This window comes from Psittacula echo, assembly GCF_963264785.1.
Source record: "Psittacula echo genome assembly, chromosome: 3".
Taxonomy (NCBI): Eukaryota; Metazoa; Chordata; class Aves; order Psittaciformes; family Psittacidae; genus Psittacula; species Psittacula echo.
Window position 1 is genome coordinate 127,108,914 of NC_137736.1, and position 20,485 is coordinate 127,129,398.

The 20,485-nt window shown below is 51.0% G+C and overlaps 1 protein-coding gene across 1 annotated transcript; it reads left to right on the forward strand.

Moving 5' to 3' along the window:
• Positions 1–386: 386 nt before the first annotated feature.
• LOC308219048 (disintegrin and metalloproteinase domain-containing protein 9-like) lies at positions 387–19,487 on the forward strand (the record flags this gene model as incomplete). Its single annotated transcript, XM_080613585.1, has 20 exons — positions 387–486; positions 1,144–1,292; positions 1,448–1,512; positions 1,594–1,672; positions 2,435–2,511; positions 3,493–3,688; positions 5,660–5,734; positions 6,089–6,160; positions 7,127–7,296; positions 8,197–8,272; positions 9,061–9,215; positions 10,059–10,227; positions 10,875–10,967; positions 12,112–12,304; positions 13,157–13,262; positions 13,998–14,181; positions 15,630–15,707; positions 17,069–17,180; positions 19,212–19,317; positions 19,454–19,487. The coding sequence occupies 20 exons, from the start codon at positions 387–389 to the stop codon at positions 19,485–19,487; spliced, it is 2,289 nt and encodes a 762-aa protein (XP_080469711.1).
• Positions 19,488–20,485: the final 998 nt, after the last annotated feature.

Genomic DNA, 20,485 nt, shown 5'->3' on the forward strand with positions numbered 1-20,485 from the left:
GGATGGATGGGGATGGATGGGGATGGGATGGGCGGGAGCTGCAGAAGGGGTGCTGTGGGATGCCAGGGAATGCCAGGGGATGGGATTAGCGCAGGCAGGAGCAGAATGGGGTGGCCGGAGGCGGCAGATGGAGCCCGGGGGCAGGTGGAAGATGGCGGCGCAGGGCCGGGGGGCAGCAGGGTGAGGGGCTATGGGGAGGACAGGGCAGGGAGGAGCCCAGGGACAGGGCGAGGGGCAGGAGAGGGGCTGGAAGGGGGCAGGAGCAGCGGCCGGGGACTGGGGGGAGCTGGGGGAGCTCAGTGCGGGGCTGAGGGACACGGGGAGCAGGGCCCAAACATGGCGGTGGGGATGGAACAGGGGGACGAGGCCGGGGTGGGATGAGGACGATGGAGCATCCCCACAGGGCTGGCTCCCGGATGGGGATCGGGCACTGCAGAGCCTCAGGAGGAATGTGGGTGATGGCACTGACCCTGCTGCTCTGCACAGGTAAGGGGCTGGGGCAGGGGAGGATGGGGCAGGGGTGGGAAGTGGGCAGAGGGATGTGCATGGAATGAACACCATGGAGTGACCAGGGACGGAGGGCACACATGGGGGGACACGCACACGAGATGAGGGGACACAGAGGACAACAGGCATTGGGATTGGGGGTAAGCATGCAGAGACACACGGGATGTGGGGACACAGGCATTGGGATGTGGGATGAGGGGTGCAGGCTGGGGACATGGGGGCCTTGGCCAGGCTGGTGGGTGCATCCTAGGGATAAGGGTGGAGGATGTGGATACAAGGGCAGAGATGAAGGTGGGGGACATGGGCAGGGGATGCAGGATGCGAACAAGCCTGGAGGGACGTGGGCAGAGGGCTCAGCACCCTGTAACCACAGAAGTCGTCTCCTTTCCCCCCCTTTTATCACGCATTCTCTGGAGTTGCTGGGACTCTTTGGTGGGTTTGCATCCTAAGCTTCCTCAGGAGCCAGTGGTGACAGCGCAGAGCTGCTCAGCCACCTCCCGCATCCCCTCACTGAGGACGGACGGGCCCGCCAAACCGAACAGACCCAATCTGTCAGTGTTTCCACTCAAACCCCTCCTCCTGCCCTGGGAAACCTTCGCCGCTGCTGTGACTGACGCCCTTCCTCCCCCCATGCAGAACCGGGCTCACGTCCCACTGAAGCATCAAGGATCGTCTACTCCGAAGTCACGGTGCCCCGGCGGCTGGAGGCAAAGGATGGGGCGTTCCCAGAGGTCATTGGCTTTTCCAGCCCGGGCTCTAGAGCATGGACCCCATACGGGCTGTGGGTGGGTGCCAAAGGGAGATCACGGCGAGGAGACGGCTCCAGCTTCCCAACCAATATCATGGAATGGTTCTCATGGAAGCTCATCCAGTTCCAACCGGGCAGGGACACCTTCCACTGGATGAATACCTGGCATTAATGGGTGTTTGGCCATTCCAGGGGCGCAGGTCCTATCTGATAACAGCAGAAGGAAACCACCACATCGTCCATCTGAGACAGGCCAAGTAAGGCTCTTCCCCAGCTTCCTTCCTCTGTTATTTTCTGCCTGGGGCCATGGCAGGGAATGTTTCTGCTTTGCTTTCCAGGAATCTGTTAGTCAGGGATATCCCAGTGTTCAAGTACAGCGAGGAGGGAGACCTGATCACTGAGTTTCCGTATATTCAGGTAAGTTTAGGTCAGGGCTGCATCAAAAGCCAGGACTAAATGGCCCTCCTCAGCTCATTCCAATATACTCATGGGTCTAAGCAAGGGGTGGCTTTCTGCTTGTAAAAACATAGCTTATTTTTACACTGTTTGTTTAAAAAAAGGAAGGAAATGGTAAAGAGACTGATAAAAATGGGAAGAACCATTTCAGAGTCATCAGCACATTGATTTCCCTGCCAGATTATGACAGATTTTAAAGTACTTTTAGTCCATCAAAAGTCCGTCTCCATTGTGTGAAAAACCACAAAATAACCCCCCAAAAATCATCATGATGCAATGATTGTACAATCATAGAAACACAGAATGGGTTGGGATGAAGGGACCTTAAAGCTCCTCCAGCTCCAACCCCTGCCACGGGCAGGGACCCCTTCCACTGGAGCAGCTTGCTCCAAGCCCCTGTGTCCAACCTGGCCTTGAACACTGCCAGGGATGGGGCAGCCACAGCTTCTCTGGGCACCCTGGGCCAGCGCCTCAGCACCCTCACAGGGAAGAGCTTCTGCCTAAGAGCTCATCTCAGTCTGCCCTGTTTCAGTTTGAACCCAAATGATGAGCTCTCAGGATCCTTCTGTGCTTTCACTCTTTATGGTGCACATGAACAACCCCATCAGAGAGGTCAAGGATGGATGTGGGCAGGGGTTTGTGTCCCTTTACTGCTGTCGGGGCTTTTTTGCCCAGGGCACGGGAGGTTTCCCCACAGGCTGAAGCCACATTTGCACCTTGCAGGACGACTGCTACTACGAGGGGATTGTGGAAGGCTTCCCGGGCTCCATCGTCTCCCTCAGCACGTGCTTTGGGATGAGGTAGGGCTCTTCCCAAGGGAGAATGTGGGGTCAGCACCAAATGAAGCATTGAACCATGGAATGGGTTGGGTTGGAAGGGACCTTCAAAGCTCATCTCGTCCAACCCCGTGCAATGAGCACGGACATCTTCAACCAGACCAGGTTGCCCAGAAGCACGTGGTTAACTGGGATAGGGATTTATGAGTCCTTTTAAAGCAGGAGCCCTCAGTCCTTCGTGGTGCATCTCACTACAAACATTCAGCTCTGCAAACAGAGCTGAGACATCTTTTCGCATTGCAGATTTTACACCATCTCCATAGGGATTTTAAGGCACAATTTCCTCAGCAAAACCTTCTGGGATTCCAGCTCAGTGTTTGACGAGGCCCCGTTTTACTATTGGGATGCACACCTCAGTAATTAGGAACATTTTAGGGCTGTGTAACTCAGACCCTGGCAAAATTAAGACCCAATGAGCTTCTCTTCTAAGGCCAGGCATGAGACTGAGATGGGACAGACCTACCTGCACTTGCTTCCTCAAACAAGCACCCCAAAAGGTGTCCAAATTAAGTCAGGTTTTTAGGATGCACTTATCAGGAGATGCAGCCTATAACACTGTCCATGTGAGGATAAACGTGTCTTAGAGATGGATTCTCCTTGGAAGAACTCTTATTGCCTTCCCACCCTCATTTAATACATAGCATTCAGCAGCAGCTTCTTTCTTCTTCCCCAAAGCTGCATGACTGCCCTCTCAAGGCTCTTATGCATCCTAAACCTCGGCCATGACCCTTTCGTCCCATCAAACATCTTTTAGGTGAGCTCCTTGTTTATTCTTATGGGATCCCTGCCCGTAGGAGCAGTGATAAGAAAGAGCTAGATCTTTGCATACCCCTCTTTCAAAAGGAAACCAACATAAAATAAAGGCTGATCCCAATAGCCCTGAACATCGGGGGGGGGTTCTGGAGCCCACCTCTCCCACTGAGCCTTCTGCTTGCAAACCCACAGCGGAGTTCTGCAGATGGGAGACCTGAGGTACGAGATGGAGCCCCTGGAGAACTCCACAACGTTCCAACACCTCGTTTTCCGAAGGGCATTGGAAGGCGGCTCGCGCCGGCTGTGCCAAGTGCCCGGAGAGCACAAGGATCAACTGCGCACGGATGGGGAGCTCGCAAATGGGAGTCGTAAAATCCACACTATTGAGGTAAGGACCCATGGGCTGCTCACGCTGATGCTGCACGTTCCTGTGTGTATGAATCCGTTAGGCTAAACGCTGGGAGTGATCCAACCGTAACATCATGGAATGGGTTGGATTGAAGGGACCTTAAAGCTCCTCCAGCTCCAACCCCTGCCACGGGCAGGGACCCCTTCCACTGGAGCAGCTTGCTCCAAGCCCCTGTGTCCAACCTGGCCTTGAACACTGCCAGGGATGGGGCAGCCACAGCTTCTCTGGGCACCCTGGGCCAGCGCCTCAGCACCCTCACAGGGAACAGCTTCTGCCTAAGAGCTCATCTCAGTCTCCCCTCGGGCAGGTTCAAGCCATTCCCCTTGGCCTGGCCCTACAGGCCCTTGTCCCAAGCCCCTCTCCAGGTTTCCTGCAGCCCCTTTAGGCACTGGAGCTGCTCTCAGGTCTCCCCTTAAGGAGCCTTCTCTTCTCCAGGCTGAACTGACACAGGTCCTGCTCCTACACCGTATGTGTCTGCTCTTCTTTTCCCTCACTGAGCAGAACACGTTCCAGTCTCATCACAATTCATTGCACGTCTCTGATGGGGTTGTCCCCAAACCTGCCAGCACGCTGTGCTAGCCACAGGCTGCTGGGATAGATGTTGAGCAGCTTCTGCTCCAGGTCTGACTCCCTTGGGACTTCATTTAACCCATCCTCACATCTCAGCAATAAAGATCCAACAACCGCCCTCCCCACATCGTCAGTACTCACCTTCTAGTGACCAAATCTAAACTCTACTGCCCCAATTTGCTTAAATCACACCCAAAAAGAGCTTTACTGATGTCCAAATTCACCCATCTGCTCCTTCGTTGCTCTTCAGAAACACACTTTCCACACTTGCAATGAACTCAATTCACTGGCGTCATTTGATATTGGATATTCCTGATCTGTTTCCCTTTGGATACCAAACCAGGTTATTTGCTCAGATTGGTGAATGCTGTTTGAGCTGGGGAGGACTTTTGTCGTCGCTGCTCCTGTTTTCCAAAGACCTGAGATACCGTGTTATTTCTGTACCTACGAGCATGGATTATTTATAGTGACAGCCTGGCCTGTGCCAGCGCCTTGTGCTTGCGCTCGGTGCAAGAAATAGAGTGACATTCAGGGATGCTGCCTCCTGATAGGAACGTGAAGCATTGCGATGAAAGGATTACTGCTCAGCTCCCATGGAGGAAAGACGGCTTTCTGCATCGCTACAACTGCACTGGGTTTAGTGAGAAGAGGGTGATTTATAGGAGTAATACTAATAAAGTGGTATTTGTTCACCAGGGAAGAGCCATCAGGCCCTGTGCTCACAAGGACTGGAGCGATAGCATCTCGTTAGCCATGCATGCTTCTGCAGCCGCCAAAGCCGTTAGAGAGCTGCCTCTTTGAGAGGCAGCAACTCCTCCTCCTCCTCTCTTCCACCATGAAAACTCCTTGGAATTACTCAGGAGTTGCCTTCCTCATTCCCATCCCAGCCAGTGCCAAAGCTGCCACCAAGGCTTGTGCCGGGTCAGCTCCTTTTCCCCCGTTATTTGACCAAATCTGCTGATTTTGAGTGCTCTCAGTGTCTCACTGTCCGCTCACTCCATCACAGATGGGATAATGTTGTCATGGGGCAATACCATGCTTAGAGGAGAGGAACAACCCCCCAGGTTACCCATTACCCAACTGCAGTTGGATAAGGATTCGGAAGTGGTCTGAATCCTTGCAGGGAGCTGACTTGACTTGAGCAATGCCAGGGAATCCCCCTGCTACCAAGAAACCCCCACCTACAGCCTTGCTCTGTCTCTGCATCTCTCTGCTCTCACCCAGTTTCACATCACACTCAGTTCTTCTCTAATGTGTAACTGCTCCATGCTCTTGTCCTAAAGGGAAAGTCAGGATTAGCCTGAGCGATGCCTGTTTGGTCCTCCGCAATGAGGTGGGAGCTTTCCAAGCTCCTCAATAACCACATTTGGTCTCTTGCAGGAGGTTGGTGGTCTCAAGCCGGTATCCATGCCTACAAGATACTTGGAGCTGGCTCTGATCACTAACAAAGAGCTGGTAAGCATGAGGAATTAGAGCGTGGGGTTCTGCTGGAGGCAGACCTGGTGTCCAGCATCAGAACGCAGCATCTTCATAGAATCATAGAACCATAGAATAGTCAGGGTTGGAAAGGACCTTAAGATCATCCAGTTCCAACCCCCTGCCATGGGCAGGGACACCTCACACTAAACCATGGCACCCAAGGCTCTGTCCAACCTGGCCTTGAACACTGCCAAAGATGGAGCATTCACAACCTCCCTGGGCAACCCATTCCAGTGCCTCAGCACCCTCACAGTAAAGAATTTCTTCCTTAGATCCAATCTAAACTTCCCCTGTTTCAGTTTGAACCCATCACCCCTTTTCTCCTTTCAGTTTAAAATTAGGAAGAATAATGAAACCCTGATGCTTCACATGTTCATTTCCATCAGCAACATCCTGAACACGGTGAGTTCTAATGATGTGGTTAAATACAGTCACTGCTCCATTGGCAAACTACCCAGGGAAAGAGATGAGGGATTCTCCCTACAAGTGCCTGAGAGGAGGATGGAGCCAGGAGGGGCTGGGCTCTGCTCCCAAGGAACAAGGGATGGGACAAGAGGAACCGGCCTCAAGCTGCACCAGGGCAGGTTTAGATGGAGCTGAGGAACAATTCCTGCCCCAAAGGGTGCTCAGGCATTGGAACAGGCTGCCCAGGGCAGGGCTGCAGGCACCGTCCCTGCAAGGGTTCACACCCCGTGGAGACGAGGCCTCAGTGCCATGGGGCAGTGGTGGCCCTGGCAGTGCTGGCAATGGTTGGACGGGATGAGCTTAAAGCTCTTTTCCAACCTGGTTGATTCCATGATCCAATCTGTGTTCCACAACACTGTAAAACCCACTTCTATGTTAAAACATTGCTTCAGACAGGAGTGAAGTCACTTTAAAGATCACTTTGAAATCACCCCTTTAAACCACTTGCTTGGGAATACACATTATTGTTACTGAAAGATTTCTGGTAGCTCATTACCATCTCCCATTTCTTCACCTCCTCCTTGCTCTGAGTCCTCCAAAACAGCACACGCGGAGGGACCCCTTCCACTGGAGCAGCTTGCTCCAAGCCCCTGTGTCCAACCTGGCCTTGAGCACTGCCAGGGATGGGGCAGCCACAGCTCCTCTGGGCACCCTGTACCAGCGCCTCAGCACCCTCACAGGGAAGAGCTTCTGCCTAAGAGCTCATCTCAGTCTGCCCTCGGGCAGGTTCAAGCCATTCCCCTTGGCCTGTCCCTACAGGCCCTTGTCCCAAGCCCCTCTCCAGGTTTCCTGCAGCCCCTTTAGGCACTGGAGCTGCTCTCAGGTCTCCCCTTAAGGACCCTTCTCTCCCCCAGGCTGGGCATCCCCAGCTCTCTCAGCCCTTCCAGCTCTTGCTCTCCCCAGGTTTACAAGCGGATGAAGCTCCACATCGTCATCAGCGCGGTGGAGATGTGGACTGGGTCGAACCAAGTGGCCACGTCCCGCAGCCTGGCCCGGACACTCAGGTCCTTTTCCGTGTGGGTCCAGAAGGAAGCTGCCGGTCGCATCAGTTACGACAACCTCCAGTTCCTGCTGTAAGAGATGTGCCTTTTATCACCCCACTCCCAGACAGGCCATGGGGAGATAAGCAGAAAGCAAGAGCATTTCCATCTCTTCTCGTTTTGACACGTATCTGCTGATACGTCTTTTGTGCTGGTGCTATCTGGTGGAAAAGAACACAACAGCTTCATCGAATGCACTCATCAGCAGGGTTTTGTCATGTAAATTGCTACAAGAATTCACTCTTCCCTTTCACTGTCCTCTGTTATAGTTCCCCCCCACGCACACACAGCACTCGGCTCATTTCCAACTCTCATACACTTGACTGTAACTGAATTATTCTCATCTCATTTTAACTTCTTACTCACTTTCACATATGCAAGCCACTCGGTTTTGAGCTGTAATAACTCATTGTTACACCATTTACAACTCAAACCTCTCTGCTAAGAGGAGGACGTTTAATAGCACCTATTTCACTCTGTTGCTTTCTCAGACCTAGCACCTTGTGTCTGTTTTGTCTGTTCCTTTTTCCTTCATTCTGGGGGGAAGAAACCTTCTGGAGAGTCAAACGTAGATACATAAAAGTACTGAATATTTCTCTTTTTCAAAATCTATGTATTATATTGCCAATCTTTTACAAATCATTCTGAATAATTATATTTTATTGAAGTAGCCTTTAGGCCACTCTTCAAGTAGGGGGGAAGCCAATGAGTTTATAAACCATGGTTCTGCCTCCTTAATATCCCCCCCCAGCATCTGCGGGTACCACCCCATATGGGGTTGCCATAGGAGAATGAGTGATGCTGGGCTTTTCTGTAAGAGGAAGCTTTTTGTCACCCCAAGCATCATTTTCCAGCTGTAATTCAGATGATGCAGCCCATTGTTGAGACAAAGCTGTTCCATATTTCTTTAACCTTTAAATCTTCCCACTGCAGTGGCCAGAACTACAAGGACCGGGGATTTGCCTGGAAGGGGACAATGTGCCAGCCAAATTCCATGGGTGTTGTTTCGGTAAGGGGAGATCTTATGGGTTTGCACTGCCTGAAAGGCAAGATAAGCCTTCCATATTGACAGTGAAACCTTGGAGTTAATCCTACATAACCCCTGGGCTAAGGCTTTCATCCACTAGGAGCTAACACCAAAACTGCATCTAAAGGAGGTGATGCTGGACTTAGAATCATAGAATCCATCCAGGCAAAACTGGATGACAAAGACCTGCTCATCCAGTCCAACCATTCCCAGCACTGCCAAGGCCACGAGTAACCCATGTCCCTAAGTGCCACATCTACTCATCTGTTAAACACCCCCAGGGCCAGTGCCTGCAGCCCTGCCCCGGGCAGCCTGTTCCAATGCCTGAGCACCCTTTGGGGCAGGAATTGTTCCTCAGCTCCATCTAAACCTGCCCTGGTGCAGCTTGAGGCCGGTTCCTCTTGTCCCATCCCTTGTTCCTTGGGAGCAGAGCCCAGCCCCTCCTGGCTCCATCCTCCTCTCAGGCACTTGCAGGGAGCCATCAGGTCCCCCCTGAGCCTTCTCTTCTCCACACTGAACCCCCCAGGTCCCTCAGCCCTTCCCCATCACCCTTGGGCTCCAGGCCCTGCACCAGCTCCGCTGCCCTTCTCTGGCCCCGCTCCAGCCCCTCAATGTCTCTCTTGTAGTGAGGGGCCCAGAGCTGAGCATAGGATTCCAGGTGCGGCCTCACCAGTGCCCAGTGCAGGGGGACAGATCTGGACCTGAAGGTCCCCACATCACCATACAGTGACATGGGAAACCGTGGCTCTGGTTTCTCTTCCCACCTGCAGTTCCCTGGCAATGACACCGTCAATGAGGTGATGACGCTCGCCCACCAGATCGGGCACAGTTTGGGCTTCGCCCATGATGACTCGAAAGAGTTTAAAACCAAATACTGCAGCTGCAACTGCACCCAAAGAGGATGCATCATGAGATCAAGCCCGGGGTAAGTGCCAAAATGCACAGCTTCATTGGGCACAGGCAAGATATCTCACAGAAACCCAGACCGGTTTGGGTTGGAAGGGACCTTAAAGCTCATCCAGCTCCAACCCCCTGCTACAGGCAGGGACACCACACTCTAAACCGTGTCACCCAAGACTCCGTCCAACCTGGCCTGAACACTGCCAGGTCCTCCTATGAGGTCCTCCTATCCCATCCATGTGGAAATCACCTCCTCAAGGGCACTGAGCATCAAGCACACAAGGACTTGGGTGAAAACCTCAGCAAGACAGAGCACTGTGTTTCATGGCTCTGATCCTTCAGCTTCTGCTGCCATCCATTCCAATAGGAGCCTTGTTATCCTAAGCTATTCATTAAACGTAGAGGTTTCCAAACCTCTCACTTTAGCCCACAGTTCCTCCAGAATCCCTAAATTCAATGATTCACCATGTTCAGTGGAAGCATAGAACACCAGGTTGGAAGGGACCTCAAGGATCATCTGATCCACCCTTGGAGTTGAGTTCTTTCCAATTTGGCTACAGTAGCTCCCAAGTCCACATTCATTTATGGCTGCCCCATCCCTAGCAGTGTTGGAGGCTTGGAGCAAGCTGCTCCAGTGGAAGGTGTCCCTGCCTGTGGCAGGGGTTGGAACTGGAGGAGCTTTCAGGTCCTTTCCAACCCAAACCATTCCATGACTCCATGCTTTATACATGAAAAAGGGAGATGAAAAAGGCTTATTCCCTCTCACATTGTCCATATCCCTCTTTGCCAGCTAATCTACTTGTTCTTTAACTCCATCAATTCATCACGGAGATGCTGTGGTTACATATATTAATGGTTTCCCTTACAGAACTTGCTTGGCATTCAGCAATTGCAGCTCAGACCAGTATTACAATGAAGTAAGAAAGAGAAATAAACCCTGTCTCCTCAACATCCCCCCCTTAAAACCAGTTCTCCTTCAACACTGCGGCAACGGCATCTTGGAGAAAGGGGAGGAATGTGATTGTGGCAGCGATGAGGTGAGCAATTCCCTGCAGTCAAGGTGTTCAGAGGCTTCTCCATACCTCATCCACATGGGAAGGGGTTTTCCTCCTGCCTCTACCCATGTTCATGTTGCTATTTCTGCTCTTTGTTTACCCTGAAGTCAGTGGGAAAAGTGCTTTCCGGAAGCACTTGCACATTGGTACCTTCTCAGCTCTAACTCCAGGCTGTGCCACTTTGGAATGTTGGAGTTTTCCAGTGGAAACTCCTGTTTGCACTTGGTGGAATCATTATTTGGACAAAGGTGCTGTCAAAACCCAGCCTTTGCACTGACATTTCCCCCACACAGTGGTCTCTGTGTGCGTAAGATGCAGGCTTGGGTTGAATATCCTGCACCTTGTTGGCAAAGAGGATCACCTGCCTTAAGGAATTATACCAGGAGAACCCAAATCCTGTCACAGAGGAGATGAGATGGGAGCACTCGTGTTCAGAGGGAAATGTGAATTGCTGTAAAAGCATCTCCATAAGATGCATTTCCCTCAACTCCAGAAGGTCCAGAGCTTGTAGAGCAGCAGAAAACACCATTTCCCCTTTCACTTCCTTAATTCTGTGTCTCTTAAGCCAGAGAAAATGATGCAGATAGGAAACTCCCATACTGAGATGACGCGGCATTGTGTCCTTCCAGGAATGCCTCCATGAAGGATGCTGCTCCCCCTCCAACTGCATGCTCGTGCCGGGGGCTTCTTGCTACAGAGGTGAATGCTGTCACCATTGTCAGGTAAGTTTCAACTGCAACAACTGCTATTGGCTTTGTAAGGGATGGAAAAGCATTGATGGAATTGGGTTTCCCAGCTCTGAGGTGCTCTAACATCTATGTCCTCTATTTCTCACCGTATCTGTCTTGAAAATGTCACAGAATCATCATGGAATGGTTTGGGTTGGAAGGGACCTTCAAAGCTCATCCAGTCCAACCCCCTGCAATGAGCAGGGACATCTTCTACTGGATCAGGGTGCCCAGAGCCACATCCAATGGCCCTGAATGCCTTCAGGGATGGGGCATCCACCACCTCTCTGGACAACCTGTGCCAGGGTTTCACCACCCTCATTGTAAAGGATTTCTTTCTCACATCCAGCCTGAATCTCCCTCTTTCAGTTTACAACCCTAACCCCTCATCCTGTCACAACAGCCCCTGCTAAGAAGCCTTTCTCCCCTCACAAGCAATATTAGACCTCAAGAACAAGATGCAATGGTTACATTGACTTCCTTAGGAAATAAACCCTTCCTGGTCATCCTGTTCTCCTCCTGCACCCCAAACTCAACCAAAGGAACAACTCGTAGGTTGCTCTCTAATGCCTTCAATGAGGATTGGGACACTGGTTAAGGCAGGACCTGGGTCTGTATCAAGCTGACTGGAGACTGCTCATGCTTAGGTAGGAAACAAAGAGCTTAGAAGCACCAAACTGGGTCAGACCAAAGCCATCAGCAGGAGCAGCAAAGAGAGAGCGTGAGGCCAGAACCTACTAACCCAACAGAAGCATTGGTGCCATGGACCTAACGTCCAACAATCACAAGTGTGGCTGAAAGCACGGAGGTTCTAAAACCTCATTTCTATTCCTACTGATGTTGAGGTCTTAGGGAAATCCAGCAACGTGGTGTTCGTGGATTCAATGAACCACAAATTCCAGTTTCTCTGCTGGAATATGAGCAATCTCCATGCACAAGGGCTCCATTTCCATAGGGCAGCAAGGACTTCAGTCCTCCAGTCTTTATTCTGTCTCACTCATTGCAAATTCAAGTTGCTGTTCTTCATGTTACCCTTTTGGGGCATTTCCTAAGCTCTTACCACAGGGTGTCAGTAAATTGGGCCAGATCTTATGGAAAATTAATCCATCAAAGCTCATTTTAGGGCTTTTCTTTACAGTTTCATCCAGCAGGAAAGATCTGCAGAAGAGATGCCAACATCTGTGACCTCCCCGAGTACTGCAACGGCTCCTCAGCCGTCTGCCCCTTGGATACCTTTAAGCAAGATGGAACCATATGTGGAGACAATGACCACTGCTATGAAGGGAACTGCCACAGTCACGAGGCGCAGTGCAAAGCTTTATTTGGCAAAGGCAAGATATCCCCTGGAATCATGGAATGGTTTGGGTTGGAAGGGACCCTAAAGCTCATCCAGCTCCAACCCCTGCCACGGGCAGGGACACCTTCCACTGGAGCAGCTTGCTCCAAGCCCCTGTGTCCAACCTGGCTTTGAACACTGCCAGGGATGGAGCATTCACAACCTCCCTGGGCAACCCATTCCAGTGCCTCACCACCCTCACAGTAAAGAATTTCTTCCTTAGATCCAATCTAAACTTCCCCTGTTTCAGTTTTAACCCGTTACCCCTTGTCCTGTCACTACAGTCCCTGATGAAGAGTCCATCCCCAGCATCCTTGTAGCCCCCCTTCAGATACTGGAAGGCTGCTATGAGGTCTCCACGCAGCCTTCTCTTCTCCAGGCTGTCCCCGGGGTTAGAAATGGTTCTGCCTTATTGAAACCCACATCTTTGAGCTGGTTCTGACCTCTAACAGGAATTAAGTGTTCCTGATATGGAACATAATGGTGGTGATCCTGGTTTCATGGTCAATGGGAGATACAGTGACCTGTGTCACATATTGACCTGTGCCACGCAGCCAGTTAAAGACTTACAGAGAAAAATAGGATTGGAAATGATTTTAGGCTTTGAATCCAATTTAGGCTCCATATTCTTCTGTATAAATGACCATGGTCCATTGTGACCATTGGTCAATGTCTTGGTGGCAAATCTCTTCATTTAGTCCCTTCATTCTTACATTGACTATTCTGGGCCAGAAAAGGACCAGAACATAAACCATGGCAGGTCAAATACAACTACAGAAATGATCCAGAGGGATAAAGGGATGTGGTAGTCCCTGTCCCTCCATGAACATCTCCTTTTGCTCCACAGCTGCCCAACGTGCTCCATTGAGCTGCTTCCTGGAGGTGAATGTCCGAGGTGACCGGTGTGGGAACTGTGGCTGGAATGGGACACACTTCACGAAATGCCTGGAAGAGTAAGTGCTGGATAGTGGTGTCCTGTGGGAATCTCCCCAGGAGTAACTTGTTCCCATCCACAGCTTTGCTGTGCAGCAGGACCCAACCTGACCCCATGTTCCAGGGGTGCCCTGACCAGCACCCAGCACAGTGGGACAATGGCACCTTCATCCCTGTGGTGATGCCCTTGGGGATGTTCCCCAGCACCCTGTTGGGTTTCTTTGCTCAGCTGCTCACTGCTCACTCCTATGGAGCTGGGGTCCCCCAGGGCCCTTTCCCAAAGCTGTTCCATATGGGGAGATCCCAGCCTGGGCTGCACTCCAGGATTAGGTTTCCAAGGGGTAAGACCTTACACTTGTCCTTGTTGGACTCCATCAGGTTCAGCAAGCCTGATAGTATATAAAAAGGGAAAAACACATGAAATTGAGGCTCAAAATAACAAATGGAAGCATCTCTGCAGCTGCCGGAGAGATACACCAAAGGGCTGCGCTGATGTGCGCAATGCACCAACACCAACTGGCTTAAAAGAGTCAGTGTGGATGCTCTTTGAGTGAATCAACCTCAGAAAAGGGGTGTTTGGATGCAAAATGTCCAACAGGATTGTCCCTGCACATCTGGACCCTCTGACCATGCCCAGGGATGCTCCAATGTGTGAGCTGGAGCGGGTTAAACTGCTACCAGGGTGTGCACCAGCACCATGGATCACCACATCCCAGATGTCCCTTCAAACCCTTAGAGCTGTCTGTCTGCCCCAGGAACGTGCTGTGTGGAAGGGTGCAGTGTGTTAACATCAAGAGGGTACCAGTCAGGGAGGACGGTGAGACCGTGGTGCAGACCGCCATCGACAACATGCTCTGCTGGGGACTCGACTTCCATCTGGATCCAGACACTCCCGACGAGGGGGCAGTGAAAGACGGGACATCGTGTGGTAGGAACAAGGTACCCTGTGAACACTAGGAGGACACATGGATAGTGCAGGAATGGAGATGAAATGGGAGGATTCTGGTCCTAAAGGAGATGTTCTTGGTCTCCGATCCAAACCCCATCGTGCCTTCTGTTAAAGCCTCCTTTGGCAGCTGAAAACAAACATCTTGGATTGGTTTTGTGGGATTTTTCCCTCAGATTGCGTGAGAAAATACAATCATTGGTATTTTTGTCCCCATAAGAAGGGAAAAGAAATGTATTTTGTTCTTCTGTCTGGGTTATTACCAAAGCCAACATTTATTTGTTGCACATACAAAAGAATCCAAAGTGTCATTCCAAGAACAGGACTCACTCCTTCCCTTTGGCCCACACAGAAAACCAAATTCCTGTCGAGCTGGTGACATACTAAAGGATGAGTTTCCTGCTATTACATGGCAGGGAAAGCATTCTGGAGGAAAACAGAGGTGCTGAGTTCCATCAAAAGGGAAGGAGCTCCTGAGGGCTGGCTTTGGCAGAGTTGTTCTTTCAGGAGACGCGGGTTTCACGTCACCAAATGCAAACGGTCATTACAAAAAGAACTCATTTGCAAGGCAAAAAGTAGAAAATGCATCTCCTTCGTTCTCCTTCTGTACAGAGGAGATGAGTTTGTGCCTGCTAAATTTGGAAGATGCTCCAAGTTATTCAATGTAGTTTCAAGGTCTGGTTCACATCATAGAATCATAGAATGGTTTGGGTTGGAAAGGACCTTAAAATCATCCAGTTCCAACCCCCCTGCCATGGGCAGGGACACCTCACACTAAACCATGGCACCCAAGGTGCTGTACAACCTGGCCTTGAACACCACCAAGGATGGAGCATTCACAGCTTCCCCGGGCAACCCATTCCAGTGCCTCAGCACCCTCACAGTAAAGAATTTCTTCCTTAGATCCAATCTAAACTTCCCCTGTTTCAGTTTGAACCCGTTACCCCTTGTCCTGTCACTACAGTCCCTGATGAAGAGCCCATCCCCAGCGTCCTTGTACAAGATCAGAGCCACAAACTGCTGGGAGCTGGGGGAAATGTGTTGACTTCTATACAAAGATCGGGATGGTTGTGCCCAAGAGCCCATCCATCCAGAACCCTCCACCAGCCTCCGGCAGTTACCTAGGGAAGGGTATGAACAGAACAGGCACATATGGTCCTTCCCACTAGCACTGGCTCTACCTTCAAGCTACTCAGTTCCTTTGGTACAAGTGGTTGCTGTGCATTTTGTCACCCTCAATGGGTTTGTTCTGTCTCTCCTTTGCTTTCCATTGACCCTGGAACCCCAGAGCTTCATTTTATGCTTCCCTAATGCTTGTTTAGAGAAAGAAAAGTCTGGAATGACACAAAAGGACTGACTGGAAGGACTTGGCCTGCTGTTTCTCACTGCTTTCATCTCTCCTTTTATCATCCCACTAATCCCAACCTACTTCTTCCTGCAGATCTGCATGAACAGGACATGTGTTGGTGCAGCCTTTCTCAACAATGACTGTGGGGACACCAAATGCTATGGCAGAGGGGTACGTAGAACACCTCAGAGTGGTCTTTGACTATAAAAGCATAAAGTGTCAATTGGCCTCTCAAAAGCACTATTAGAAGTCCAGAATCATTCCTGGTTCAGCAACACAGAGATTCATTTGGGTTTCAGCCATGACTGAGCTCTGACCACCCAAAACTCTTCTCTTGGTTCCTTTTACCCTTTTACTTCTTTGCTCCCTTAAATAACATGAAAAGCAACTTCCACATCACAACGTTTCACCCTTCACTGCACCCGTCAGTGCTACAGAATGTAACATGGGTGCAACTGCAGAGAGCATCTAAAAAACACATGTTCAGGTCTAGAAATCCAGTTCCCTTACAAATAGCACAGAGATGGCCCATTTTGTACCACATTGGCTGCACTTCATCTCATGGATAACCTACATTTGGGACATTAATGCTGGCAGAATTGTTTCGTATGTGGATGTCTTTATGGCATCAATTCCAGAAGCTGCCCCTTTCCAGCCTCCCATTACAATTCCTGCTGCTGTCCAGCCAGGGTCATCCCACCGCATTCTTAGAATCACAGAATCAACCAGGTTGGAAAAGAGATTCAAACTCATCCAGTCCAACCATTGCCAGCACTGCCAGGGCCACCACTGCCCCATGGCACTGAGGCCTCGTCTCCACGGGGTGTGAACCCTTGCAGGGACGGTGCCTGCAGCCCTGCCCTGGGCAGCCTGTTCCAATGCCTGAGCACCCTTTGGGGCAGGAATTGTTCCTCAGCTCCATCTAAACCTGCCCTGGTGCAGCTTGAGGCCGGTTCCTCTTGTCCCATCCCTTGTTCCTTGGGAGCAGAGCCCAGCCCCTCCTGGCTCCATCCTCCTCTCAGGCACTTGTAGGGAACAACTTGCTGCACCCCATGAGAGGCTCCACTGCCACAGACCACGAGTGAGCACTGAGAAACGCAGGAGCCGAGTAATCCAGCCTGGACAGATGAATACACAACCAAGGCAGTCACGGTCCTGACTTGAAAGAAAACACCAACTTACTCATTCTCTACCCTGTCACCTCCTTGCTGTCGTTGTAGCACCTCTTGTTGGATCCTCAGTGATGGCTCAGGGACTTGCAGTGCCCTCACTTCATGGGTACAGCAGACACCTAATGATGCGTACAAGCCCACAGTCCCCACAGCCTGTGACCAGGGCCCCCAGTCCATCACCTCTGCCCAAAACAGGCAGAACATTGCCACAGTGGAGCTAAAGCAGGGTAACAAATGCATCTCAGGACACAGATCTCACCCAGCCCGGCTCTGCTGTGCTCACAGCCTATCCCCAGAGACAGGCAGGGCCACTCATGATCTCTTTGGGTTGCATGCCATAAACCACGTGCTTGCTTTCAGGTGTGCAACAACAATGACAACTGTCACTGTGATTTCGGATGGGCCCCCCCGGACTGCCAGCAGGAAGGGGTCGGAGGCAGCATTGACAGTGGGCCACCGCCTCCTCGCCACCGTAAGCACCGCGTGCTGGGACCTCCCTGCACATCGCACTGCCCATCTTAGCTTGACGATGATCTTAAAGGTCTTTTCCAACCTACTTGAGTCTCTGATTCTATACTTACAGATCACCTCAGACTTTGTTCTGGCATCTCTTTGTCCCTTGCTATGCAGTCATGCTGGATTATTTTCTCTCCTCTCCTTTCTTTTCTTTACCTTACCTTACCCTACCCTTGCCTTATCCTTACCTTACTTTACTTTACCTTTACCTTACCCTTCCCTTCCCTTACCCTACCCTTGCCTTATCCTTACCTTACTTTACTTTACCTTTACCTTACCCTTCCCTTCCCTTACTTTACCTTATCCTTACCTTACCTTTCTTTCCCTTCCCTTCCCTTCTCCTCCCTTCCCTTCTCTTCCCTTCCCTCCCCTTCTCCTCCCTTCCCTTCTCTTTCCTTCCCTTCCCTCCCCTCCTCTCTCTTCTCTTTCCCTTCTCTCTCTTCTCCTCTCTCTGCTCTTTCTCTTCCCTTCTCTTCCCTCCTCTCCTCACCTCTTTCTCTTGCCTTCTCTTCCCTCCTCTCCTCACCTCTTTTCCATCACTCCAGCTGCACTCACTCGCCTTTCCTGGCTCTCCAGACTATTCCCAGTGCACCCACACAAGCCGCAGATCGATTCCATTAAGCCCAGAGGCCCAGCAGCCAGAACACACTTCAGGAAGATGCTTTATGAGGGTGTCATTCTCCTAGGAGAACCTTCCTCTCCGCTCAGCACAGGCACCCAGCAGAGCTCCACTCCCAAGGGGGCAGGAGGCAAACACACGTGCTCCTGTACCATGCACTCATGCAGCAGCGCACAAACCCAGCAGCATCTTCAAGCTCTTCCCACCCCTCTCTGCTCATCACTTCTGCTGCTGAAGGACTCTTGGGTCTTTCTGCTCTTCATTTGACCAGGCCCATGCCACATTGCTCAGGCAGTAACTGGCACGGCAGAAATCACACCCTATCGAGCAGGTAACAGTTGATTTGCCAAATCAGCTGTTCTTCAAGTATCAACCCATTGTGGTATTCACCTCTCAGATACTCAAAGCAGGGTTAGATGGGGCTTGGAGCAAGCTGCTCTAGTGGAAGGTGTCCCTGCCCGTGGCAAGCGGGTGGAACTGGATGAGCTTTAAGGTCCCTTCATCCCAAACCACTCTGTCATTACATGATTTATCCATACACTAATGACACAGAGAAGCATCAGCCATTAGCTGAAGGAGATGTTCAGCTCACGTTATCTTTTCCTTCAGTGCTGTATTCTTCATAGAATCCCAACCTGGTTTGGATTGGAGGGATCTTAAAGCTCATCCAATTCCAACCCCTCCCACAGGCAGGGACCCCTTCCACTGGAGCAGCTTGCTCCAAGCCCCTGTGTCCAACCTGGCCTTGAACACTGCCAGGGATGGGGCAGCCACAGCTTCTCTGGGCACCCTACATCCTTCATCTGTGTGTCCTTATCAGGAACCACATGAGAAACCTTCCTGCCCATTCATTATGTCCACAAACTCCTTTCACGCAGTCCCAAACCCTTGCTGGTTCCAGGTCTATGCAACATTACCTCAGTCTCTACACTGTAGGTGGCTACTTAGAAGAAAGGACAAAGGCTTTTCATTGCTTCTCAGAAGGATAAGAACAATGGTAGCTCCCAAGCAGGGAGTGCTAGAGGTCATTTGGAGACCCAGATTGAGAGCAGAAGTTAGACACAATCATAGAATCATAGAGCATCAGGTTGGAGGAGACCTCAAGGATCACTTGCTCCAAACTTTCCAGGCACAGCATGACCTAGACTCAGTGTCCCACCACCCTGCCCAGCCCAGTCCTAACAGTGGCCAACAGTGGGGAGTCACCACTTCCAAGTGAGCATCTGCTGGTCTGGGGTTGTGCACTCATGACTATCTGAACACCCATGCCAAGTGCTGTTCCCACCAGAGCTCCGCGGTGCCAGGGATGCCCAGTGTGCGCACAGCATCATGAACATCATGGTCTTTCTTTCTCTCTTCCATCCCAAGCGTTCGCATCTGCAAGGAACATTGTCAAAATGGCTAGAATGATGCTTTTCTTCATCCTGGCCTTCCTGCTGCACAAGAGGGCTGCCTTTGTTCGCTGCTTCCGGAGGTGAGTCCATCCCCACTGAGCTCCACATCACCAGGTAAAACTGAGGCACATCCCACCTCTTCTCACCAAGGTTCTCAGCACCCCCTTCCATGGAGAGCCTTTATGCGCAATTCTGACCACCTTTTGTGTGAACCAGGTTCCTCTGGCATCAGAGAGAACTTGCAAGGTAACGCGAGCAAATGGGCTCTGATCCATGAGGAGAGCTCTGTCACAGCTTGCTGCTTCTCATCCGAAAAGGGCAGCTCCAGCTTGAAGAGCTTTCAGTCCTTCCTGGCAATTCTGGGAGGTTTCCATGGAGATTTTGAAACTAAAATTGTCCAATTTCAGGATTTTTTATCCTAAAGTTCAGCTTTTTCTAAAAGGCCCTTCTTTTTCATTCTTTTGGGATATTCAATTCCATTTTCTAGATTTTTCCTTTGATTTTCCCCTTTTTTTTTTTTTAGTTCACTGAAAAATGCAAATAAAAGTTAGAAAAACAAAAGAAAAAGAAAAAACAGGAAATATTTTACAACAGTTTGTGGAGGATAAACACTCTTATCCTCTTACTGCTCTGCACATTTTTCCCAGGTCAAACTGGTTTATAAGATTAACTGAAAGAACATGGGAATGTAACTGCAGACAGGGAAAATCATGGAATCCCAGACTGGTTTGGGTTGGAAAGGACCTTAAAGTTCCTCCAGCTCCAACCCCTGCCACGGGCAGGGACCCCTTCCACTGGAGCAGCTTGCTCCAAGCCCCTGTGTCCAACCTGGCCTTGAACACTGCCAGGGATGGGGCAGCCACAGCTTCTCTGGGCACCCTGGGCCAGCGCCTCAGCACCCTCACAGGGAAGAGCTTCTGCCTTATCTCCAACCTGACCTTCCCCTGTTTCAGTTTGAACCCATCACCCCTTGTCCTGTCACTGCAGTCAGTCCCTGATGAAGAGTCCCTCCCCAGCATCCTTGCAGCCCCCTTCAGACACTGGAAGCTGCTCTGAGGTCTCCACGCAGCTTCTCTTCTCCAGGCTCAACAGCCCCAACTTTCTCAGCCTGGCTCCATACAGGAGCTGCTCCAGCCCCTGAGCATCCCTGTGGCCTCCTCTGAACTTGCTCCAAGACCTCCATGTCCTTATGTTGAGGACCCCAGAACTGCACCCAGTGCTGCAAGTGGGGGCTAACAAGAGCAGAGC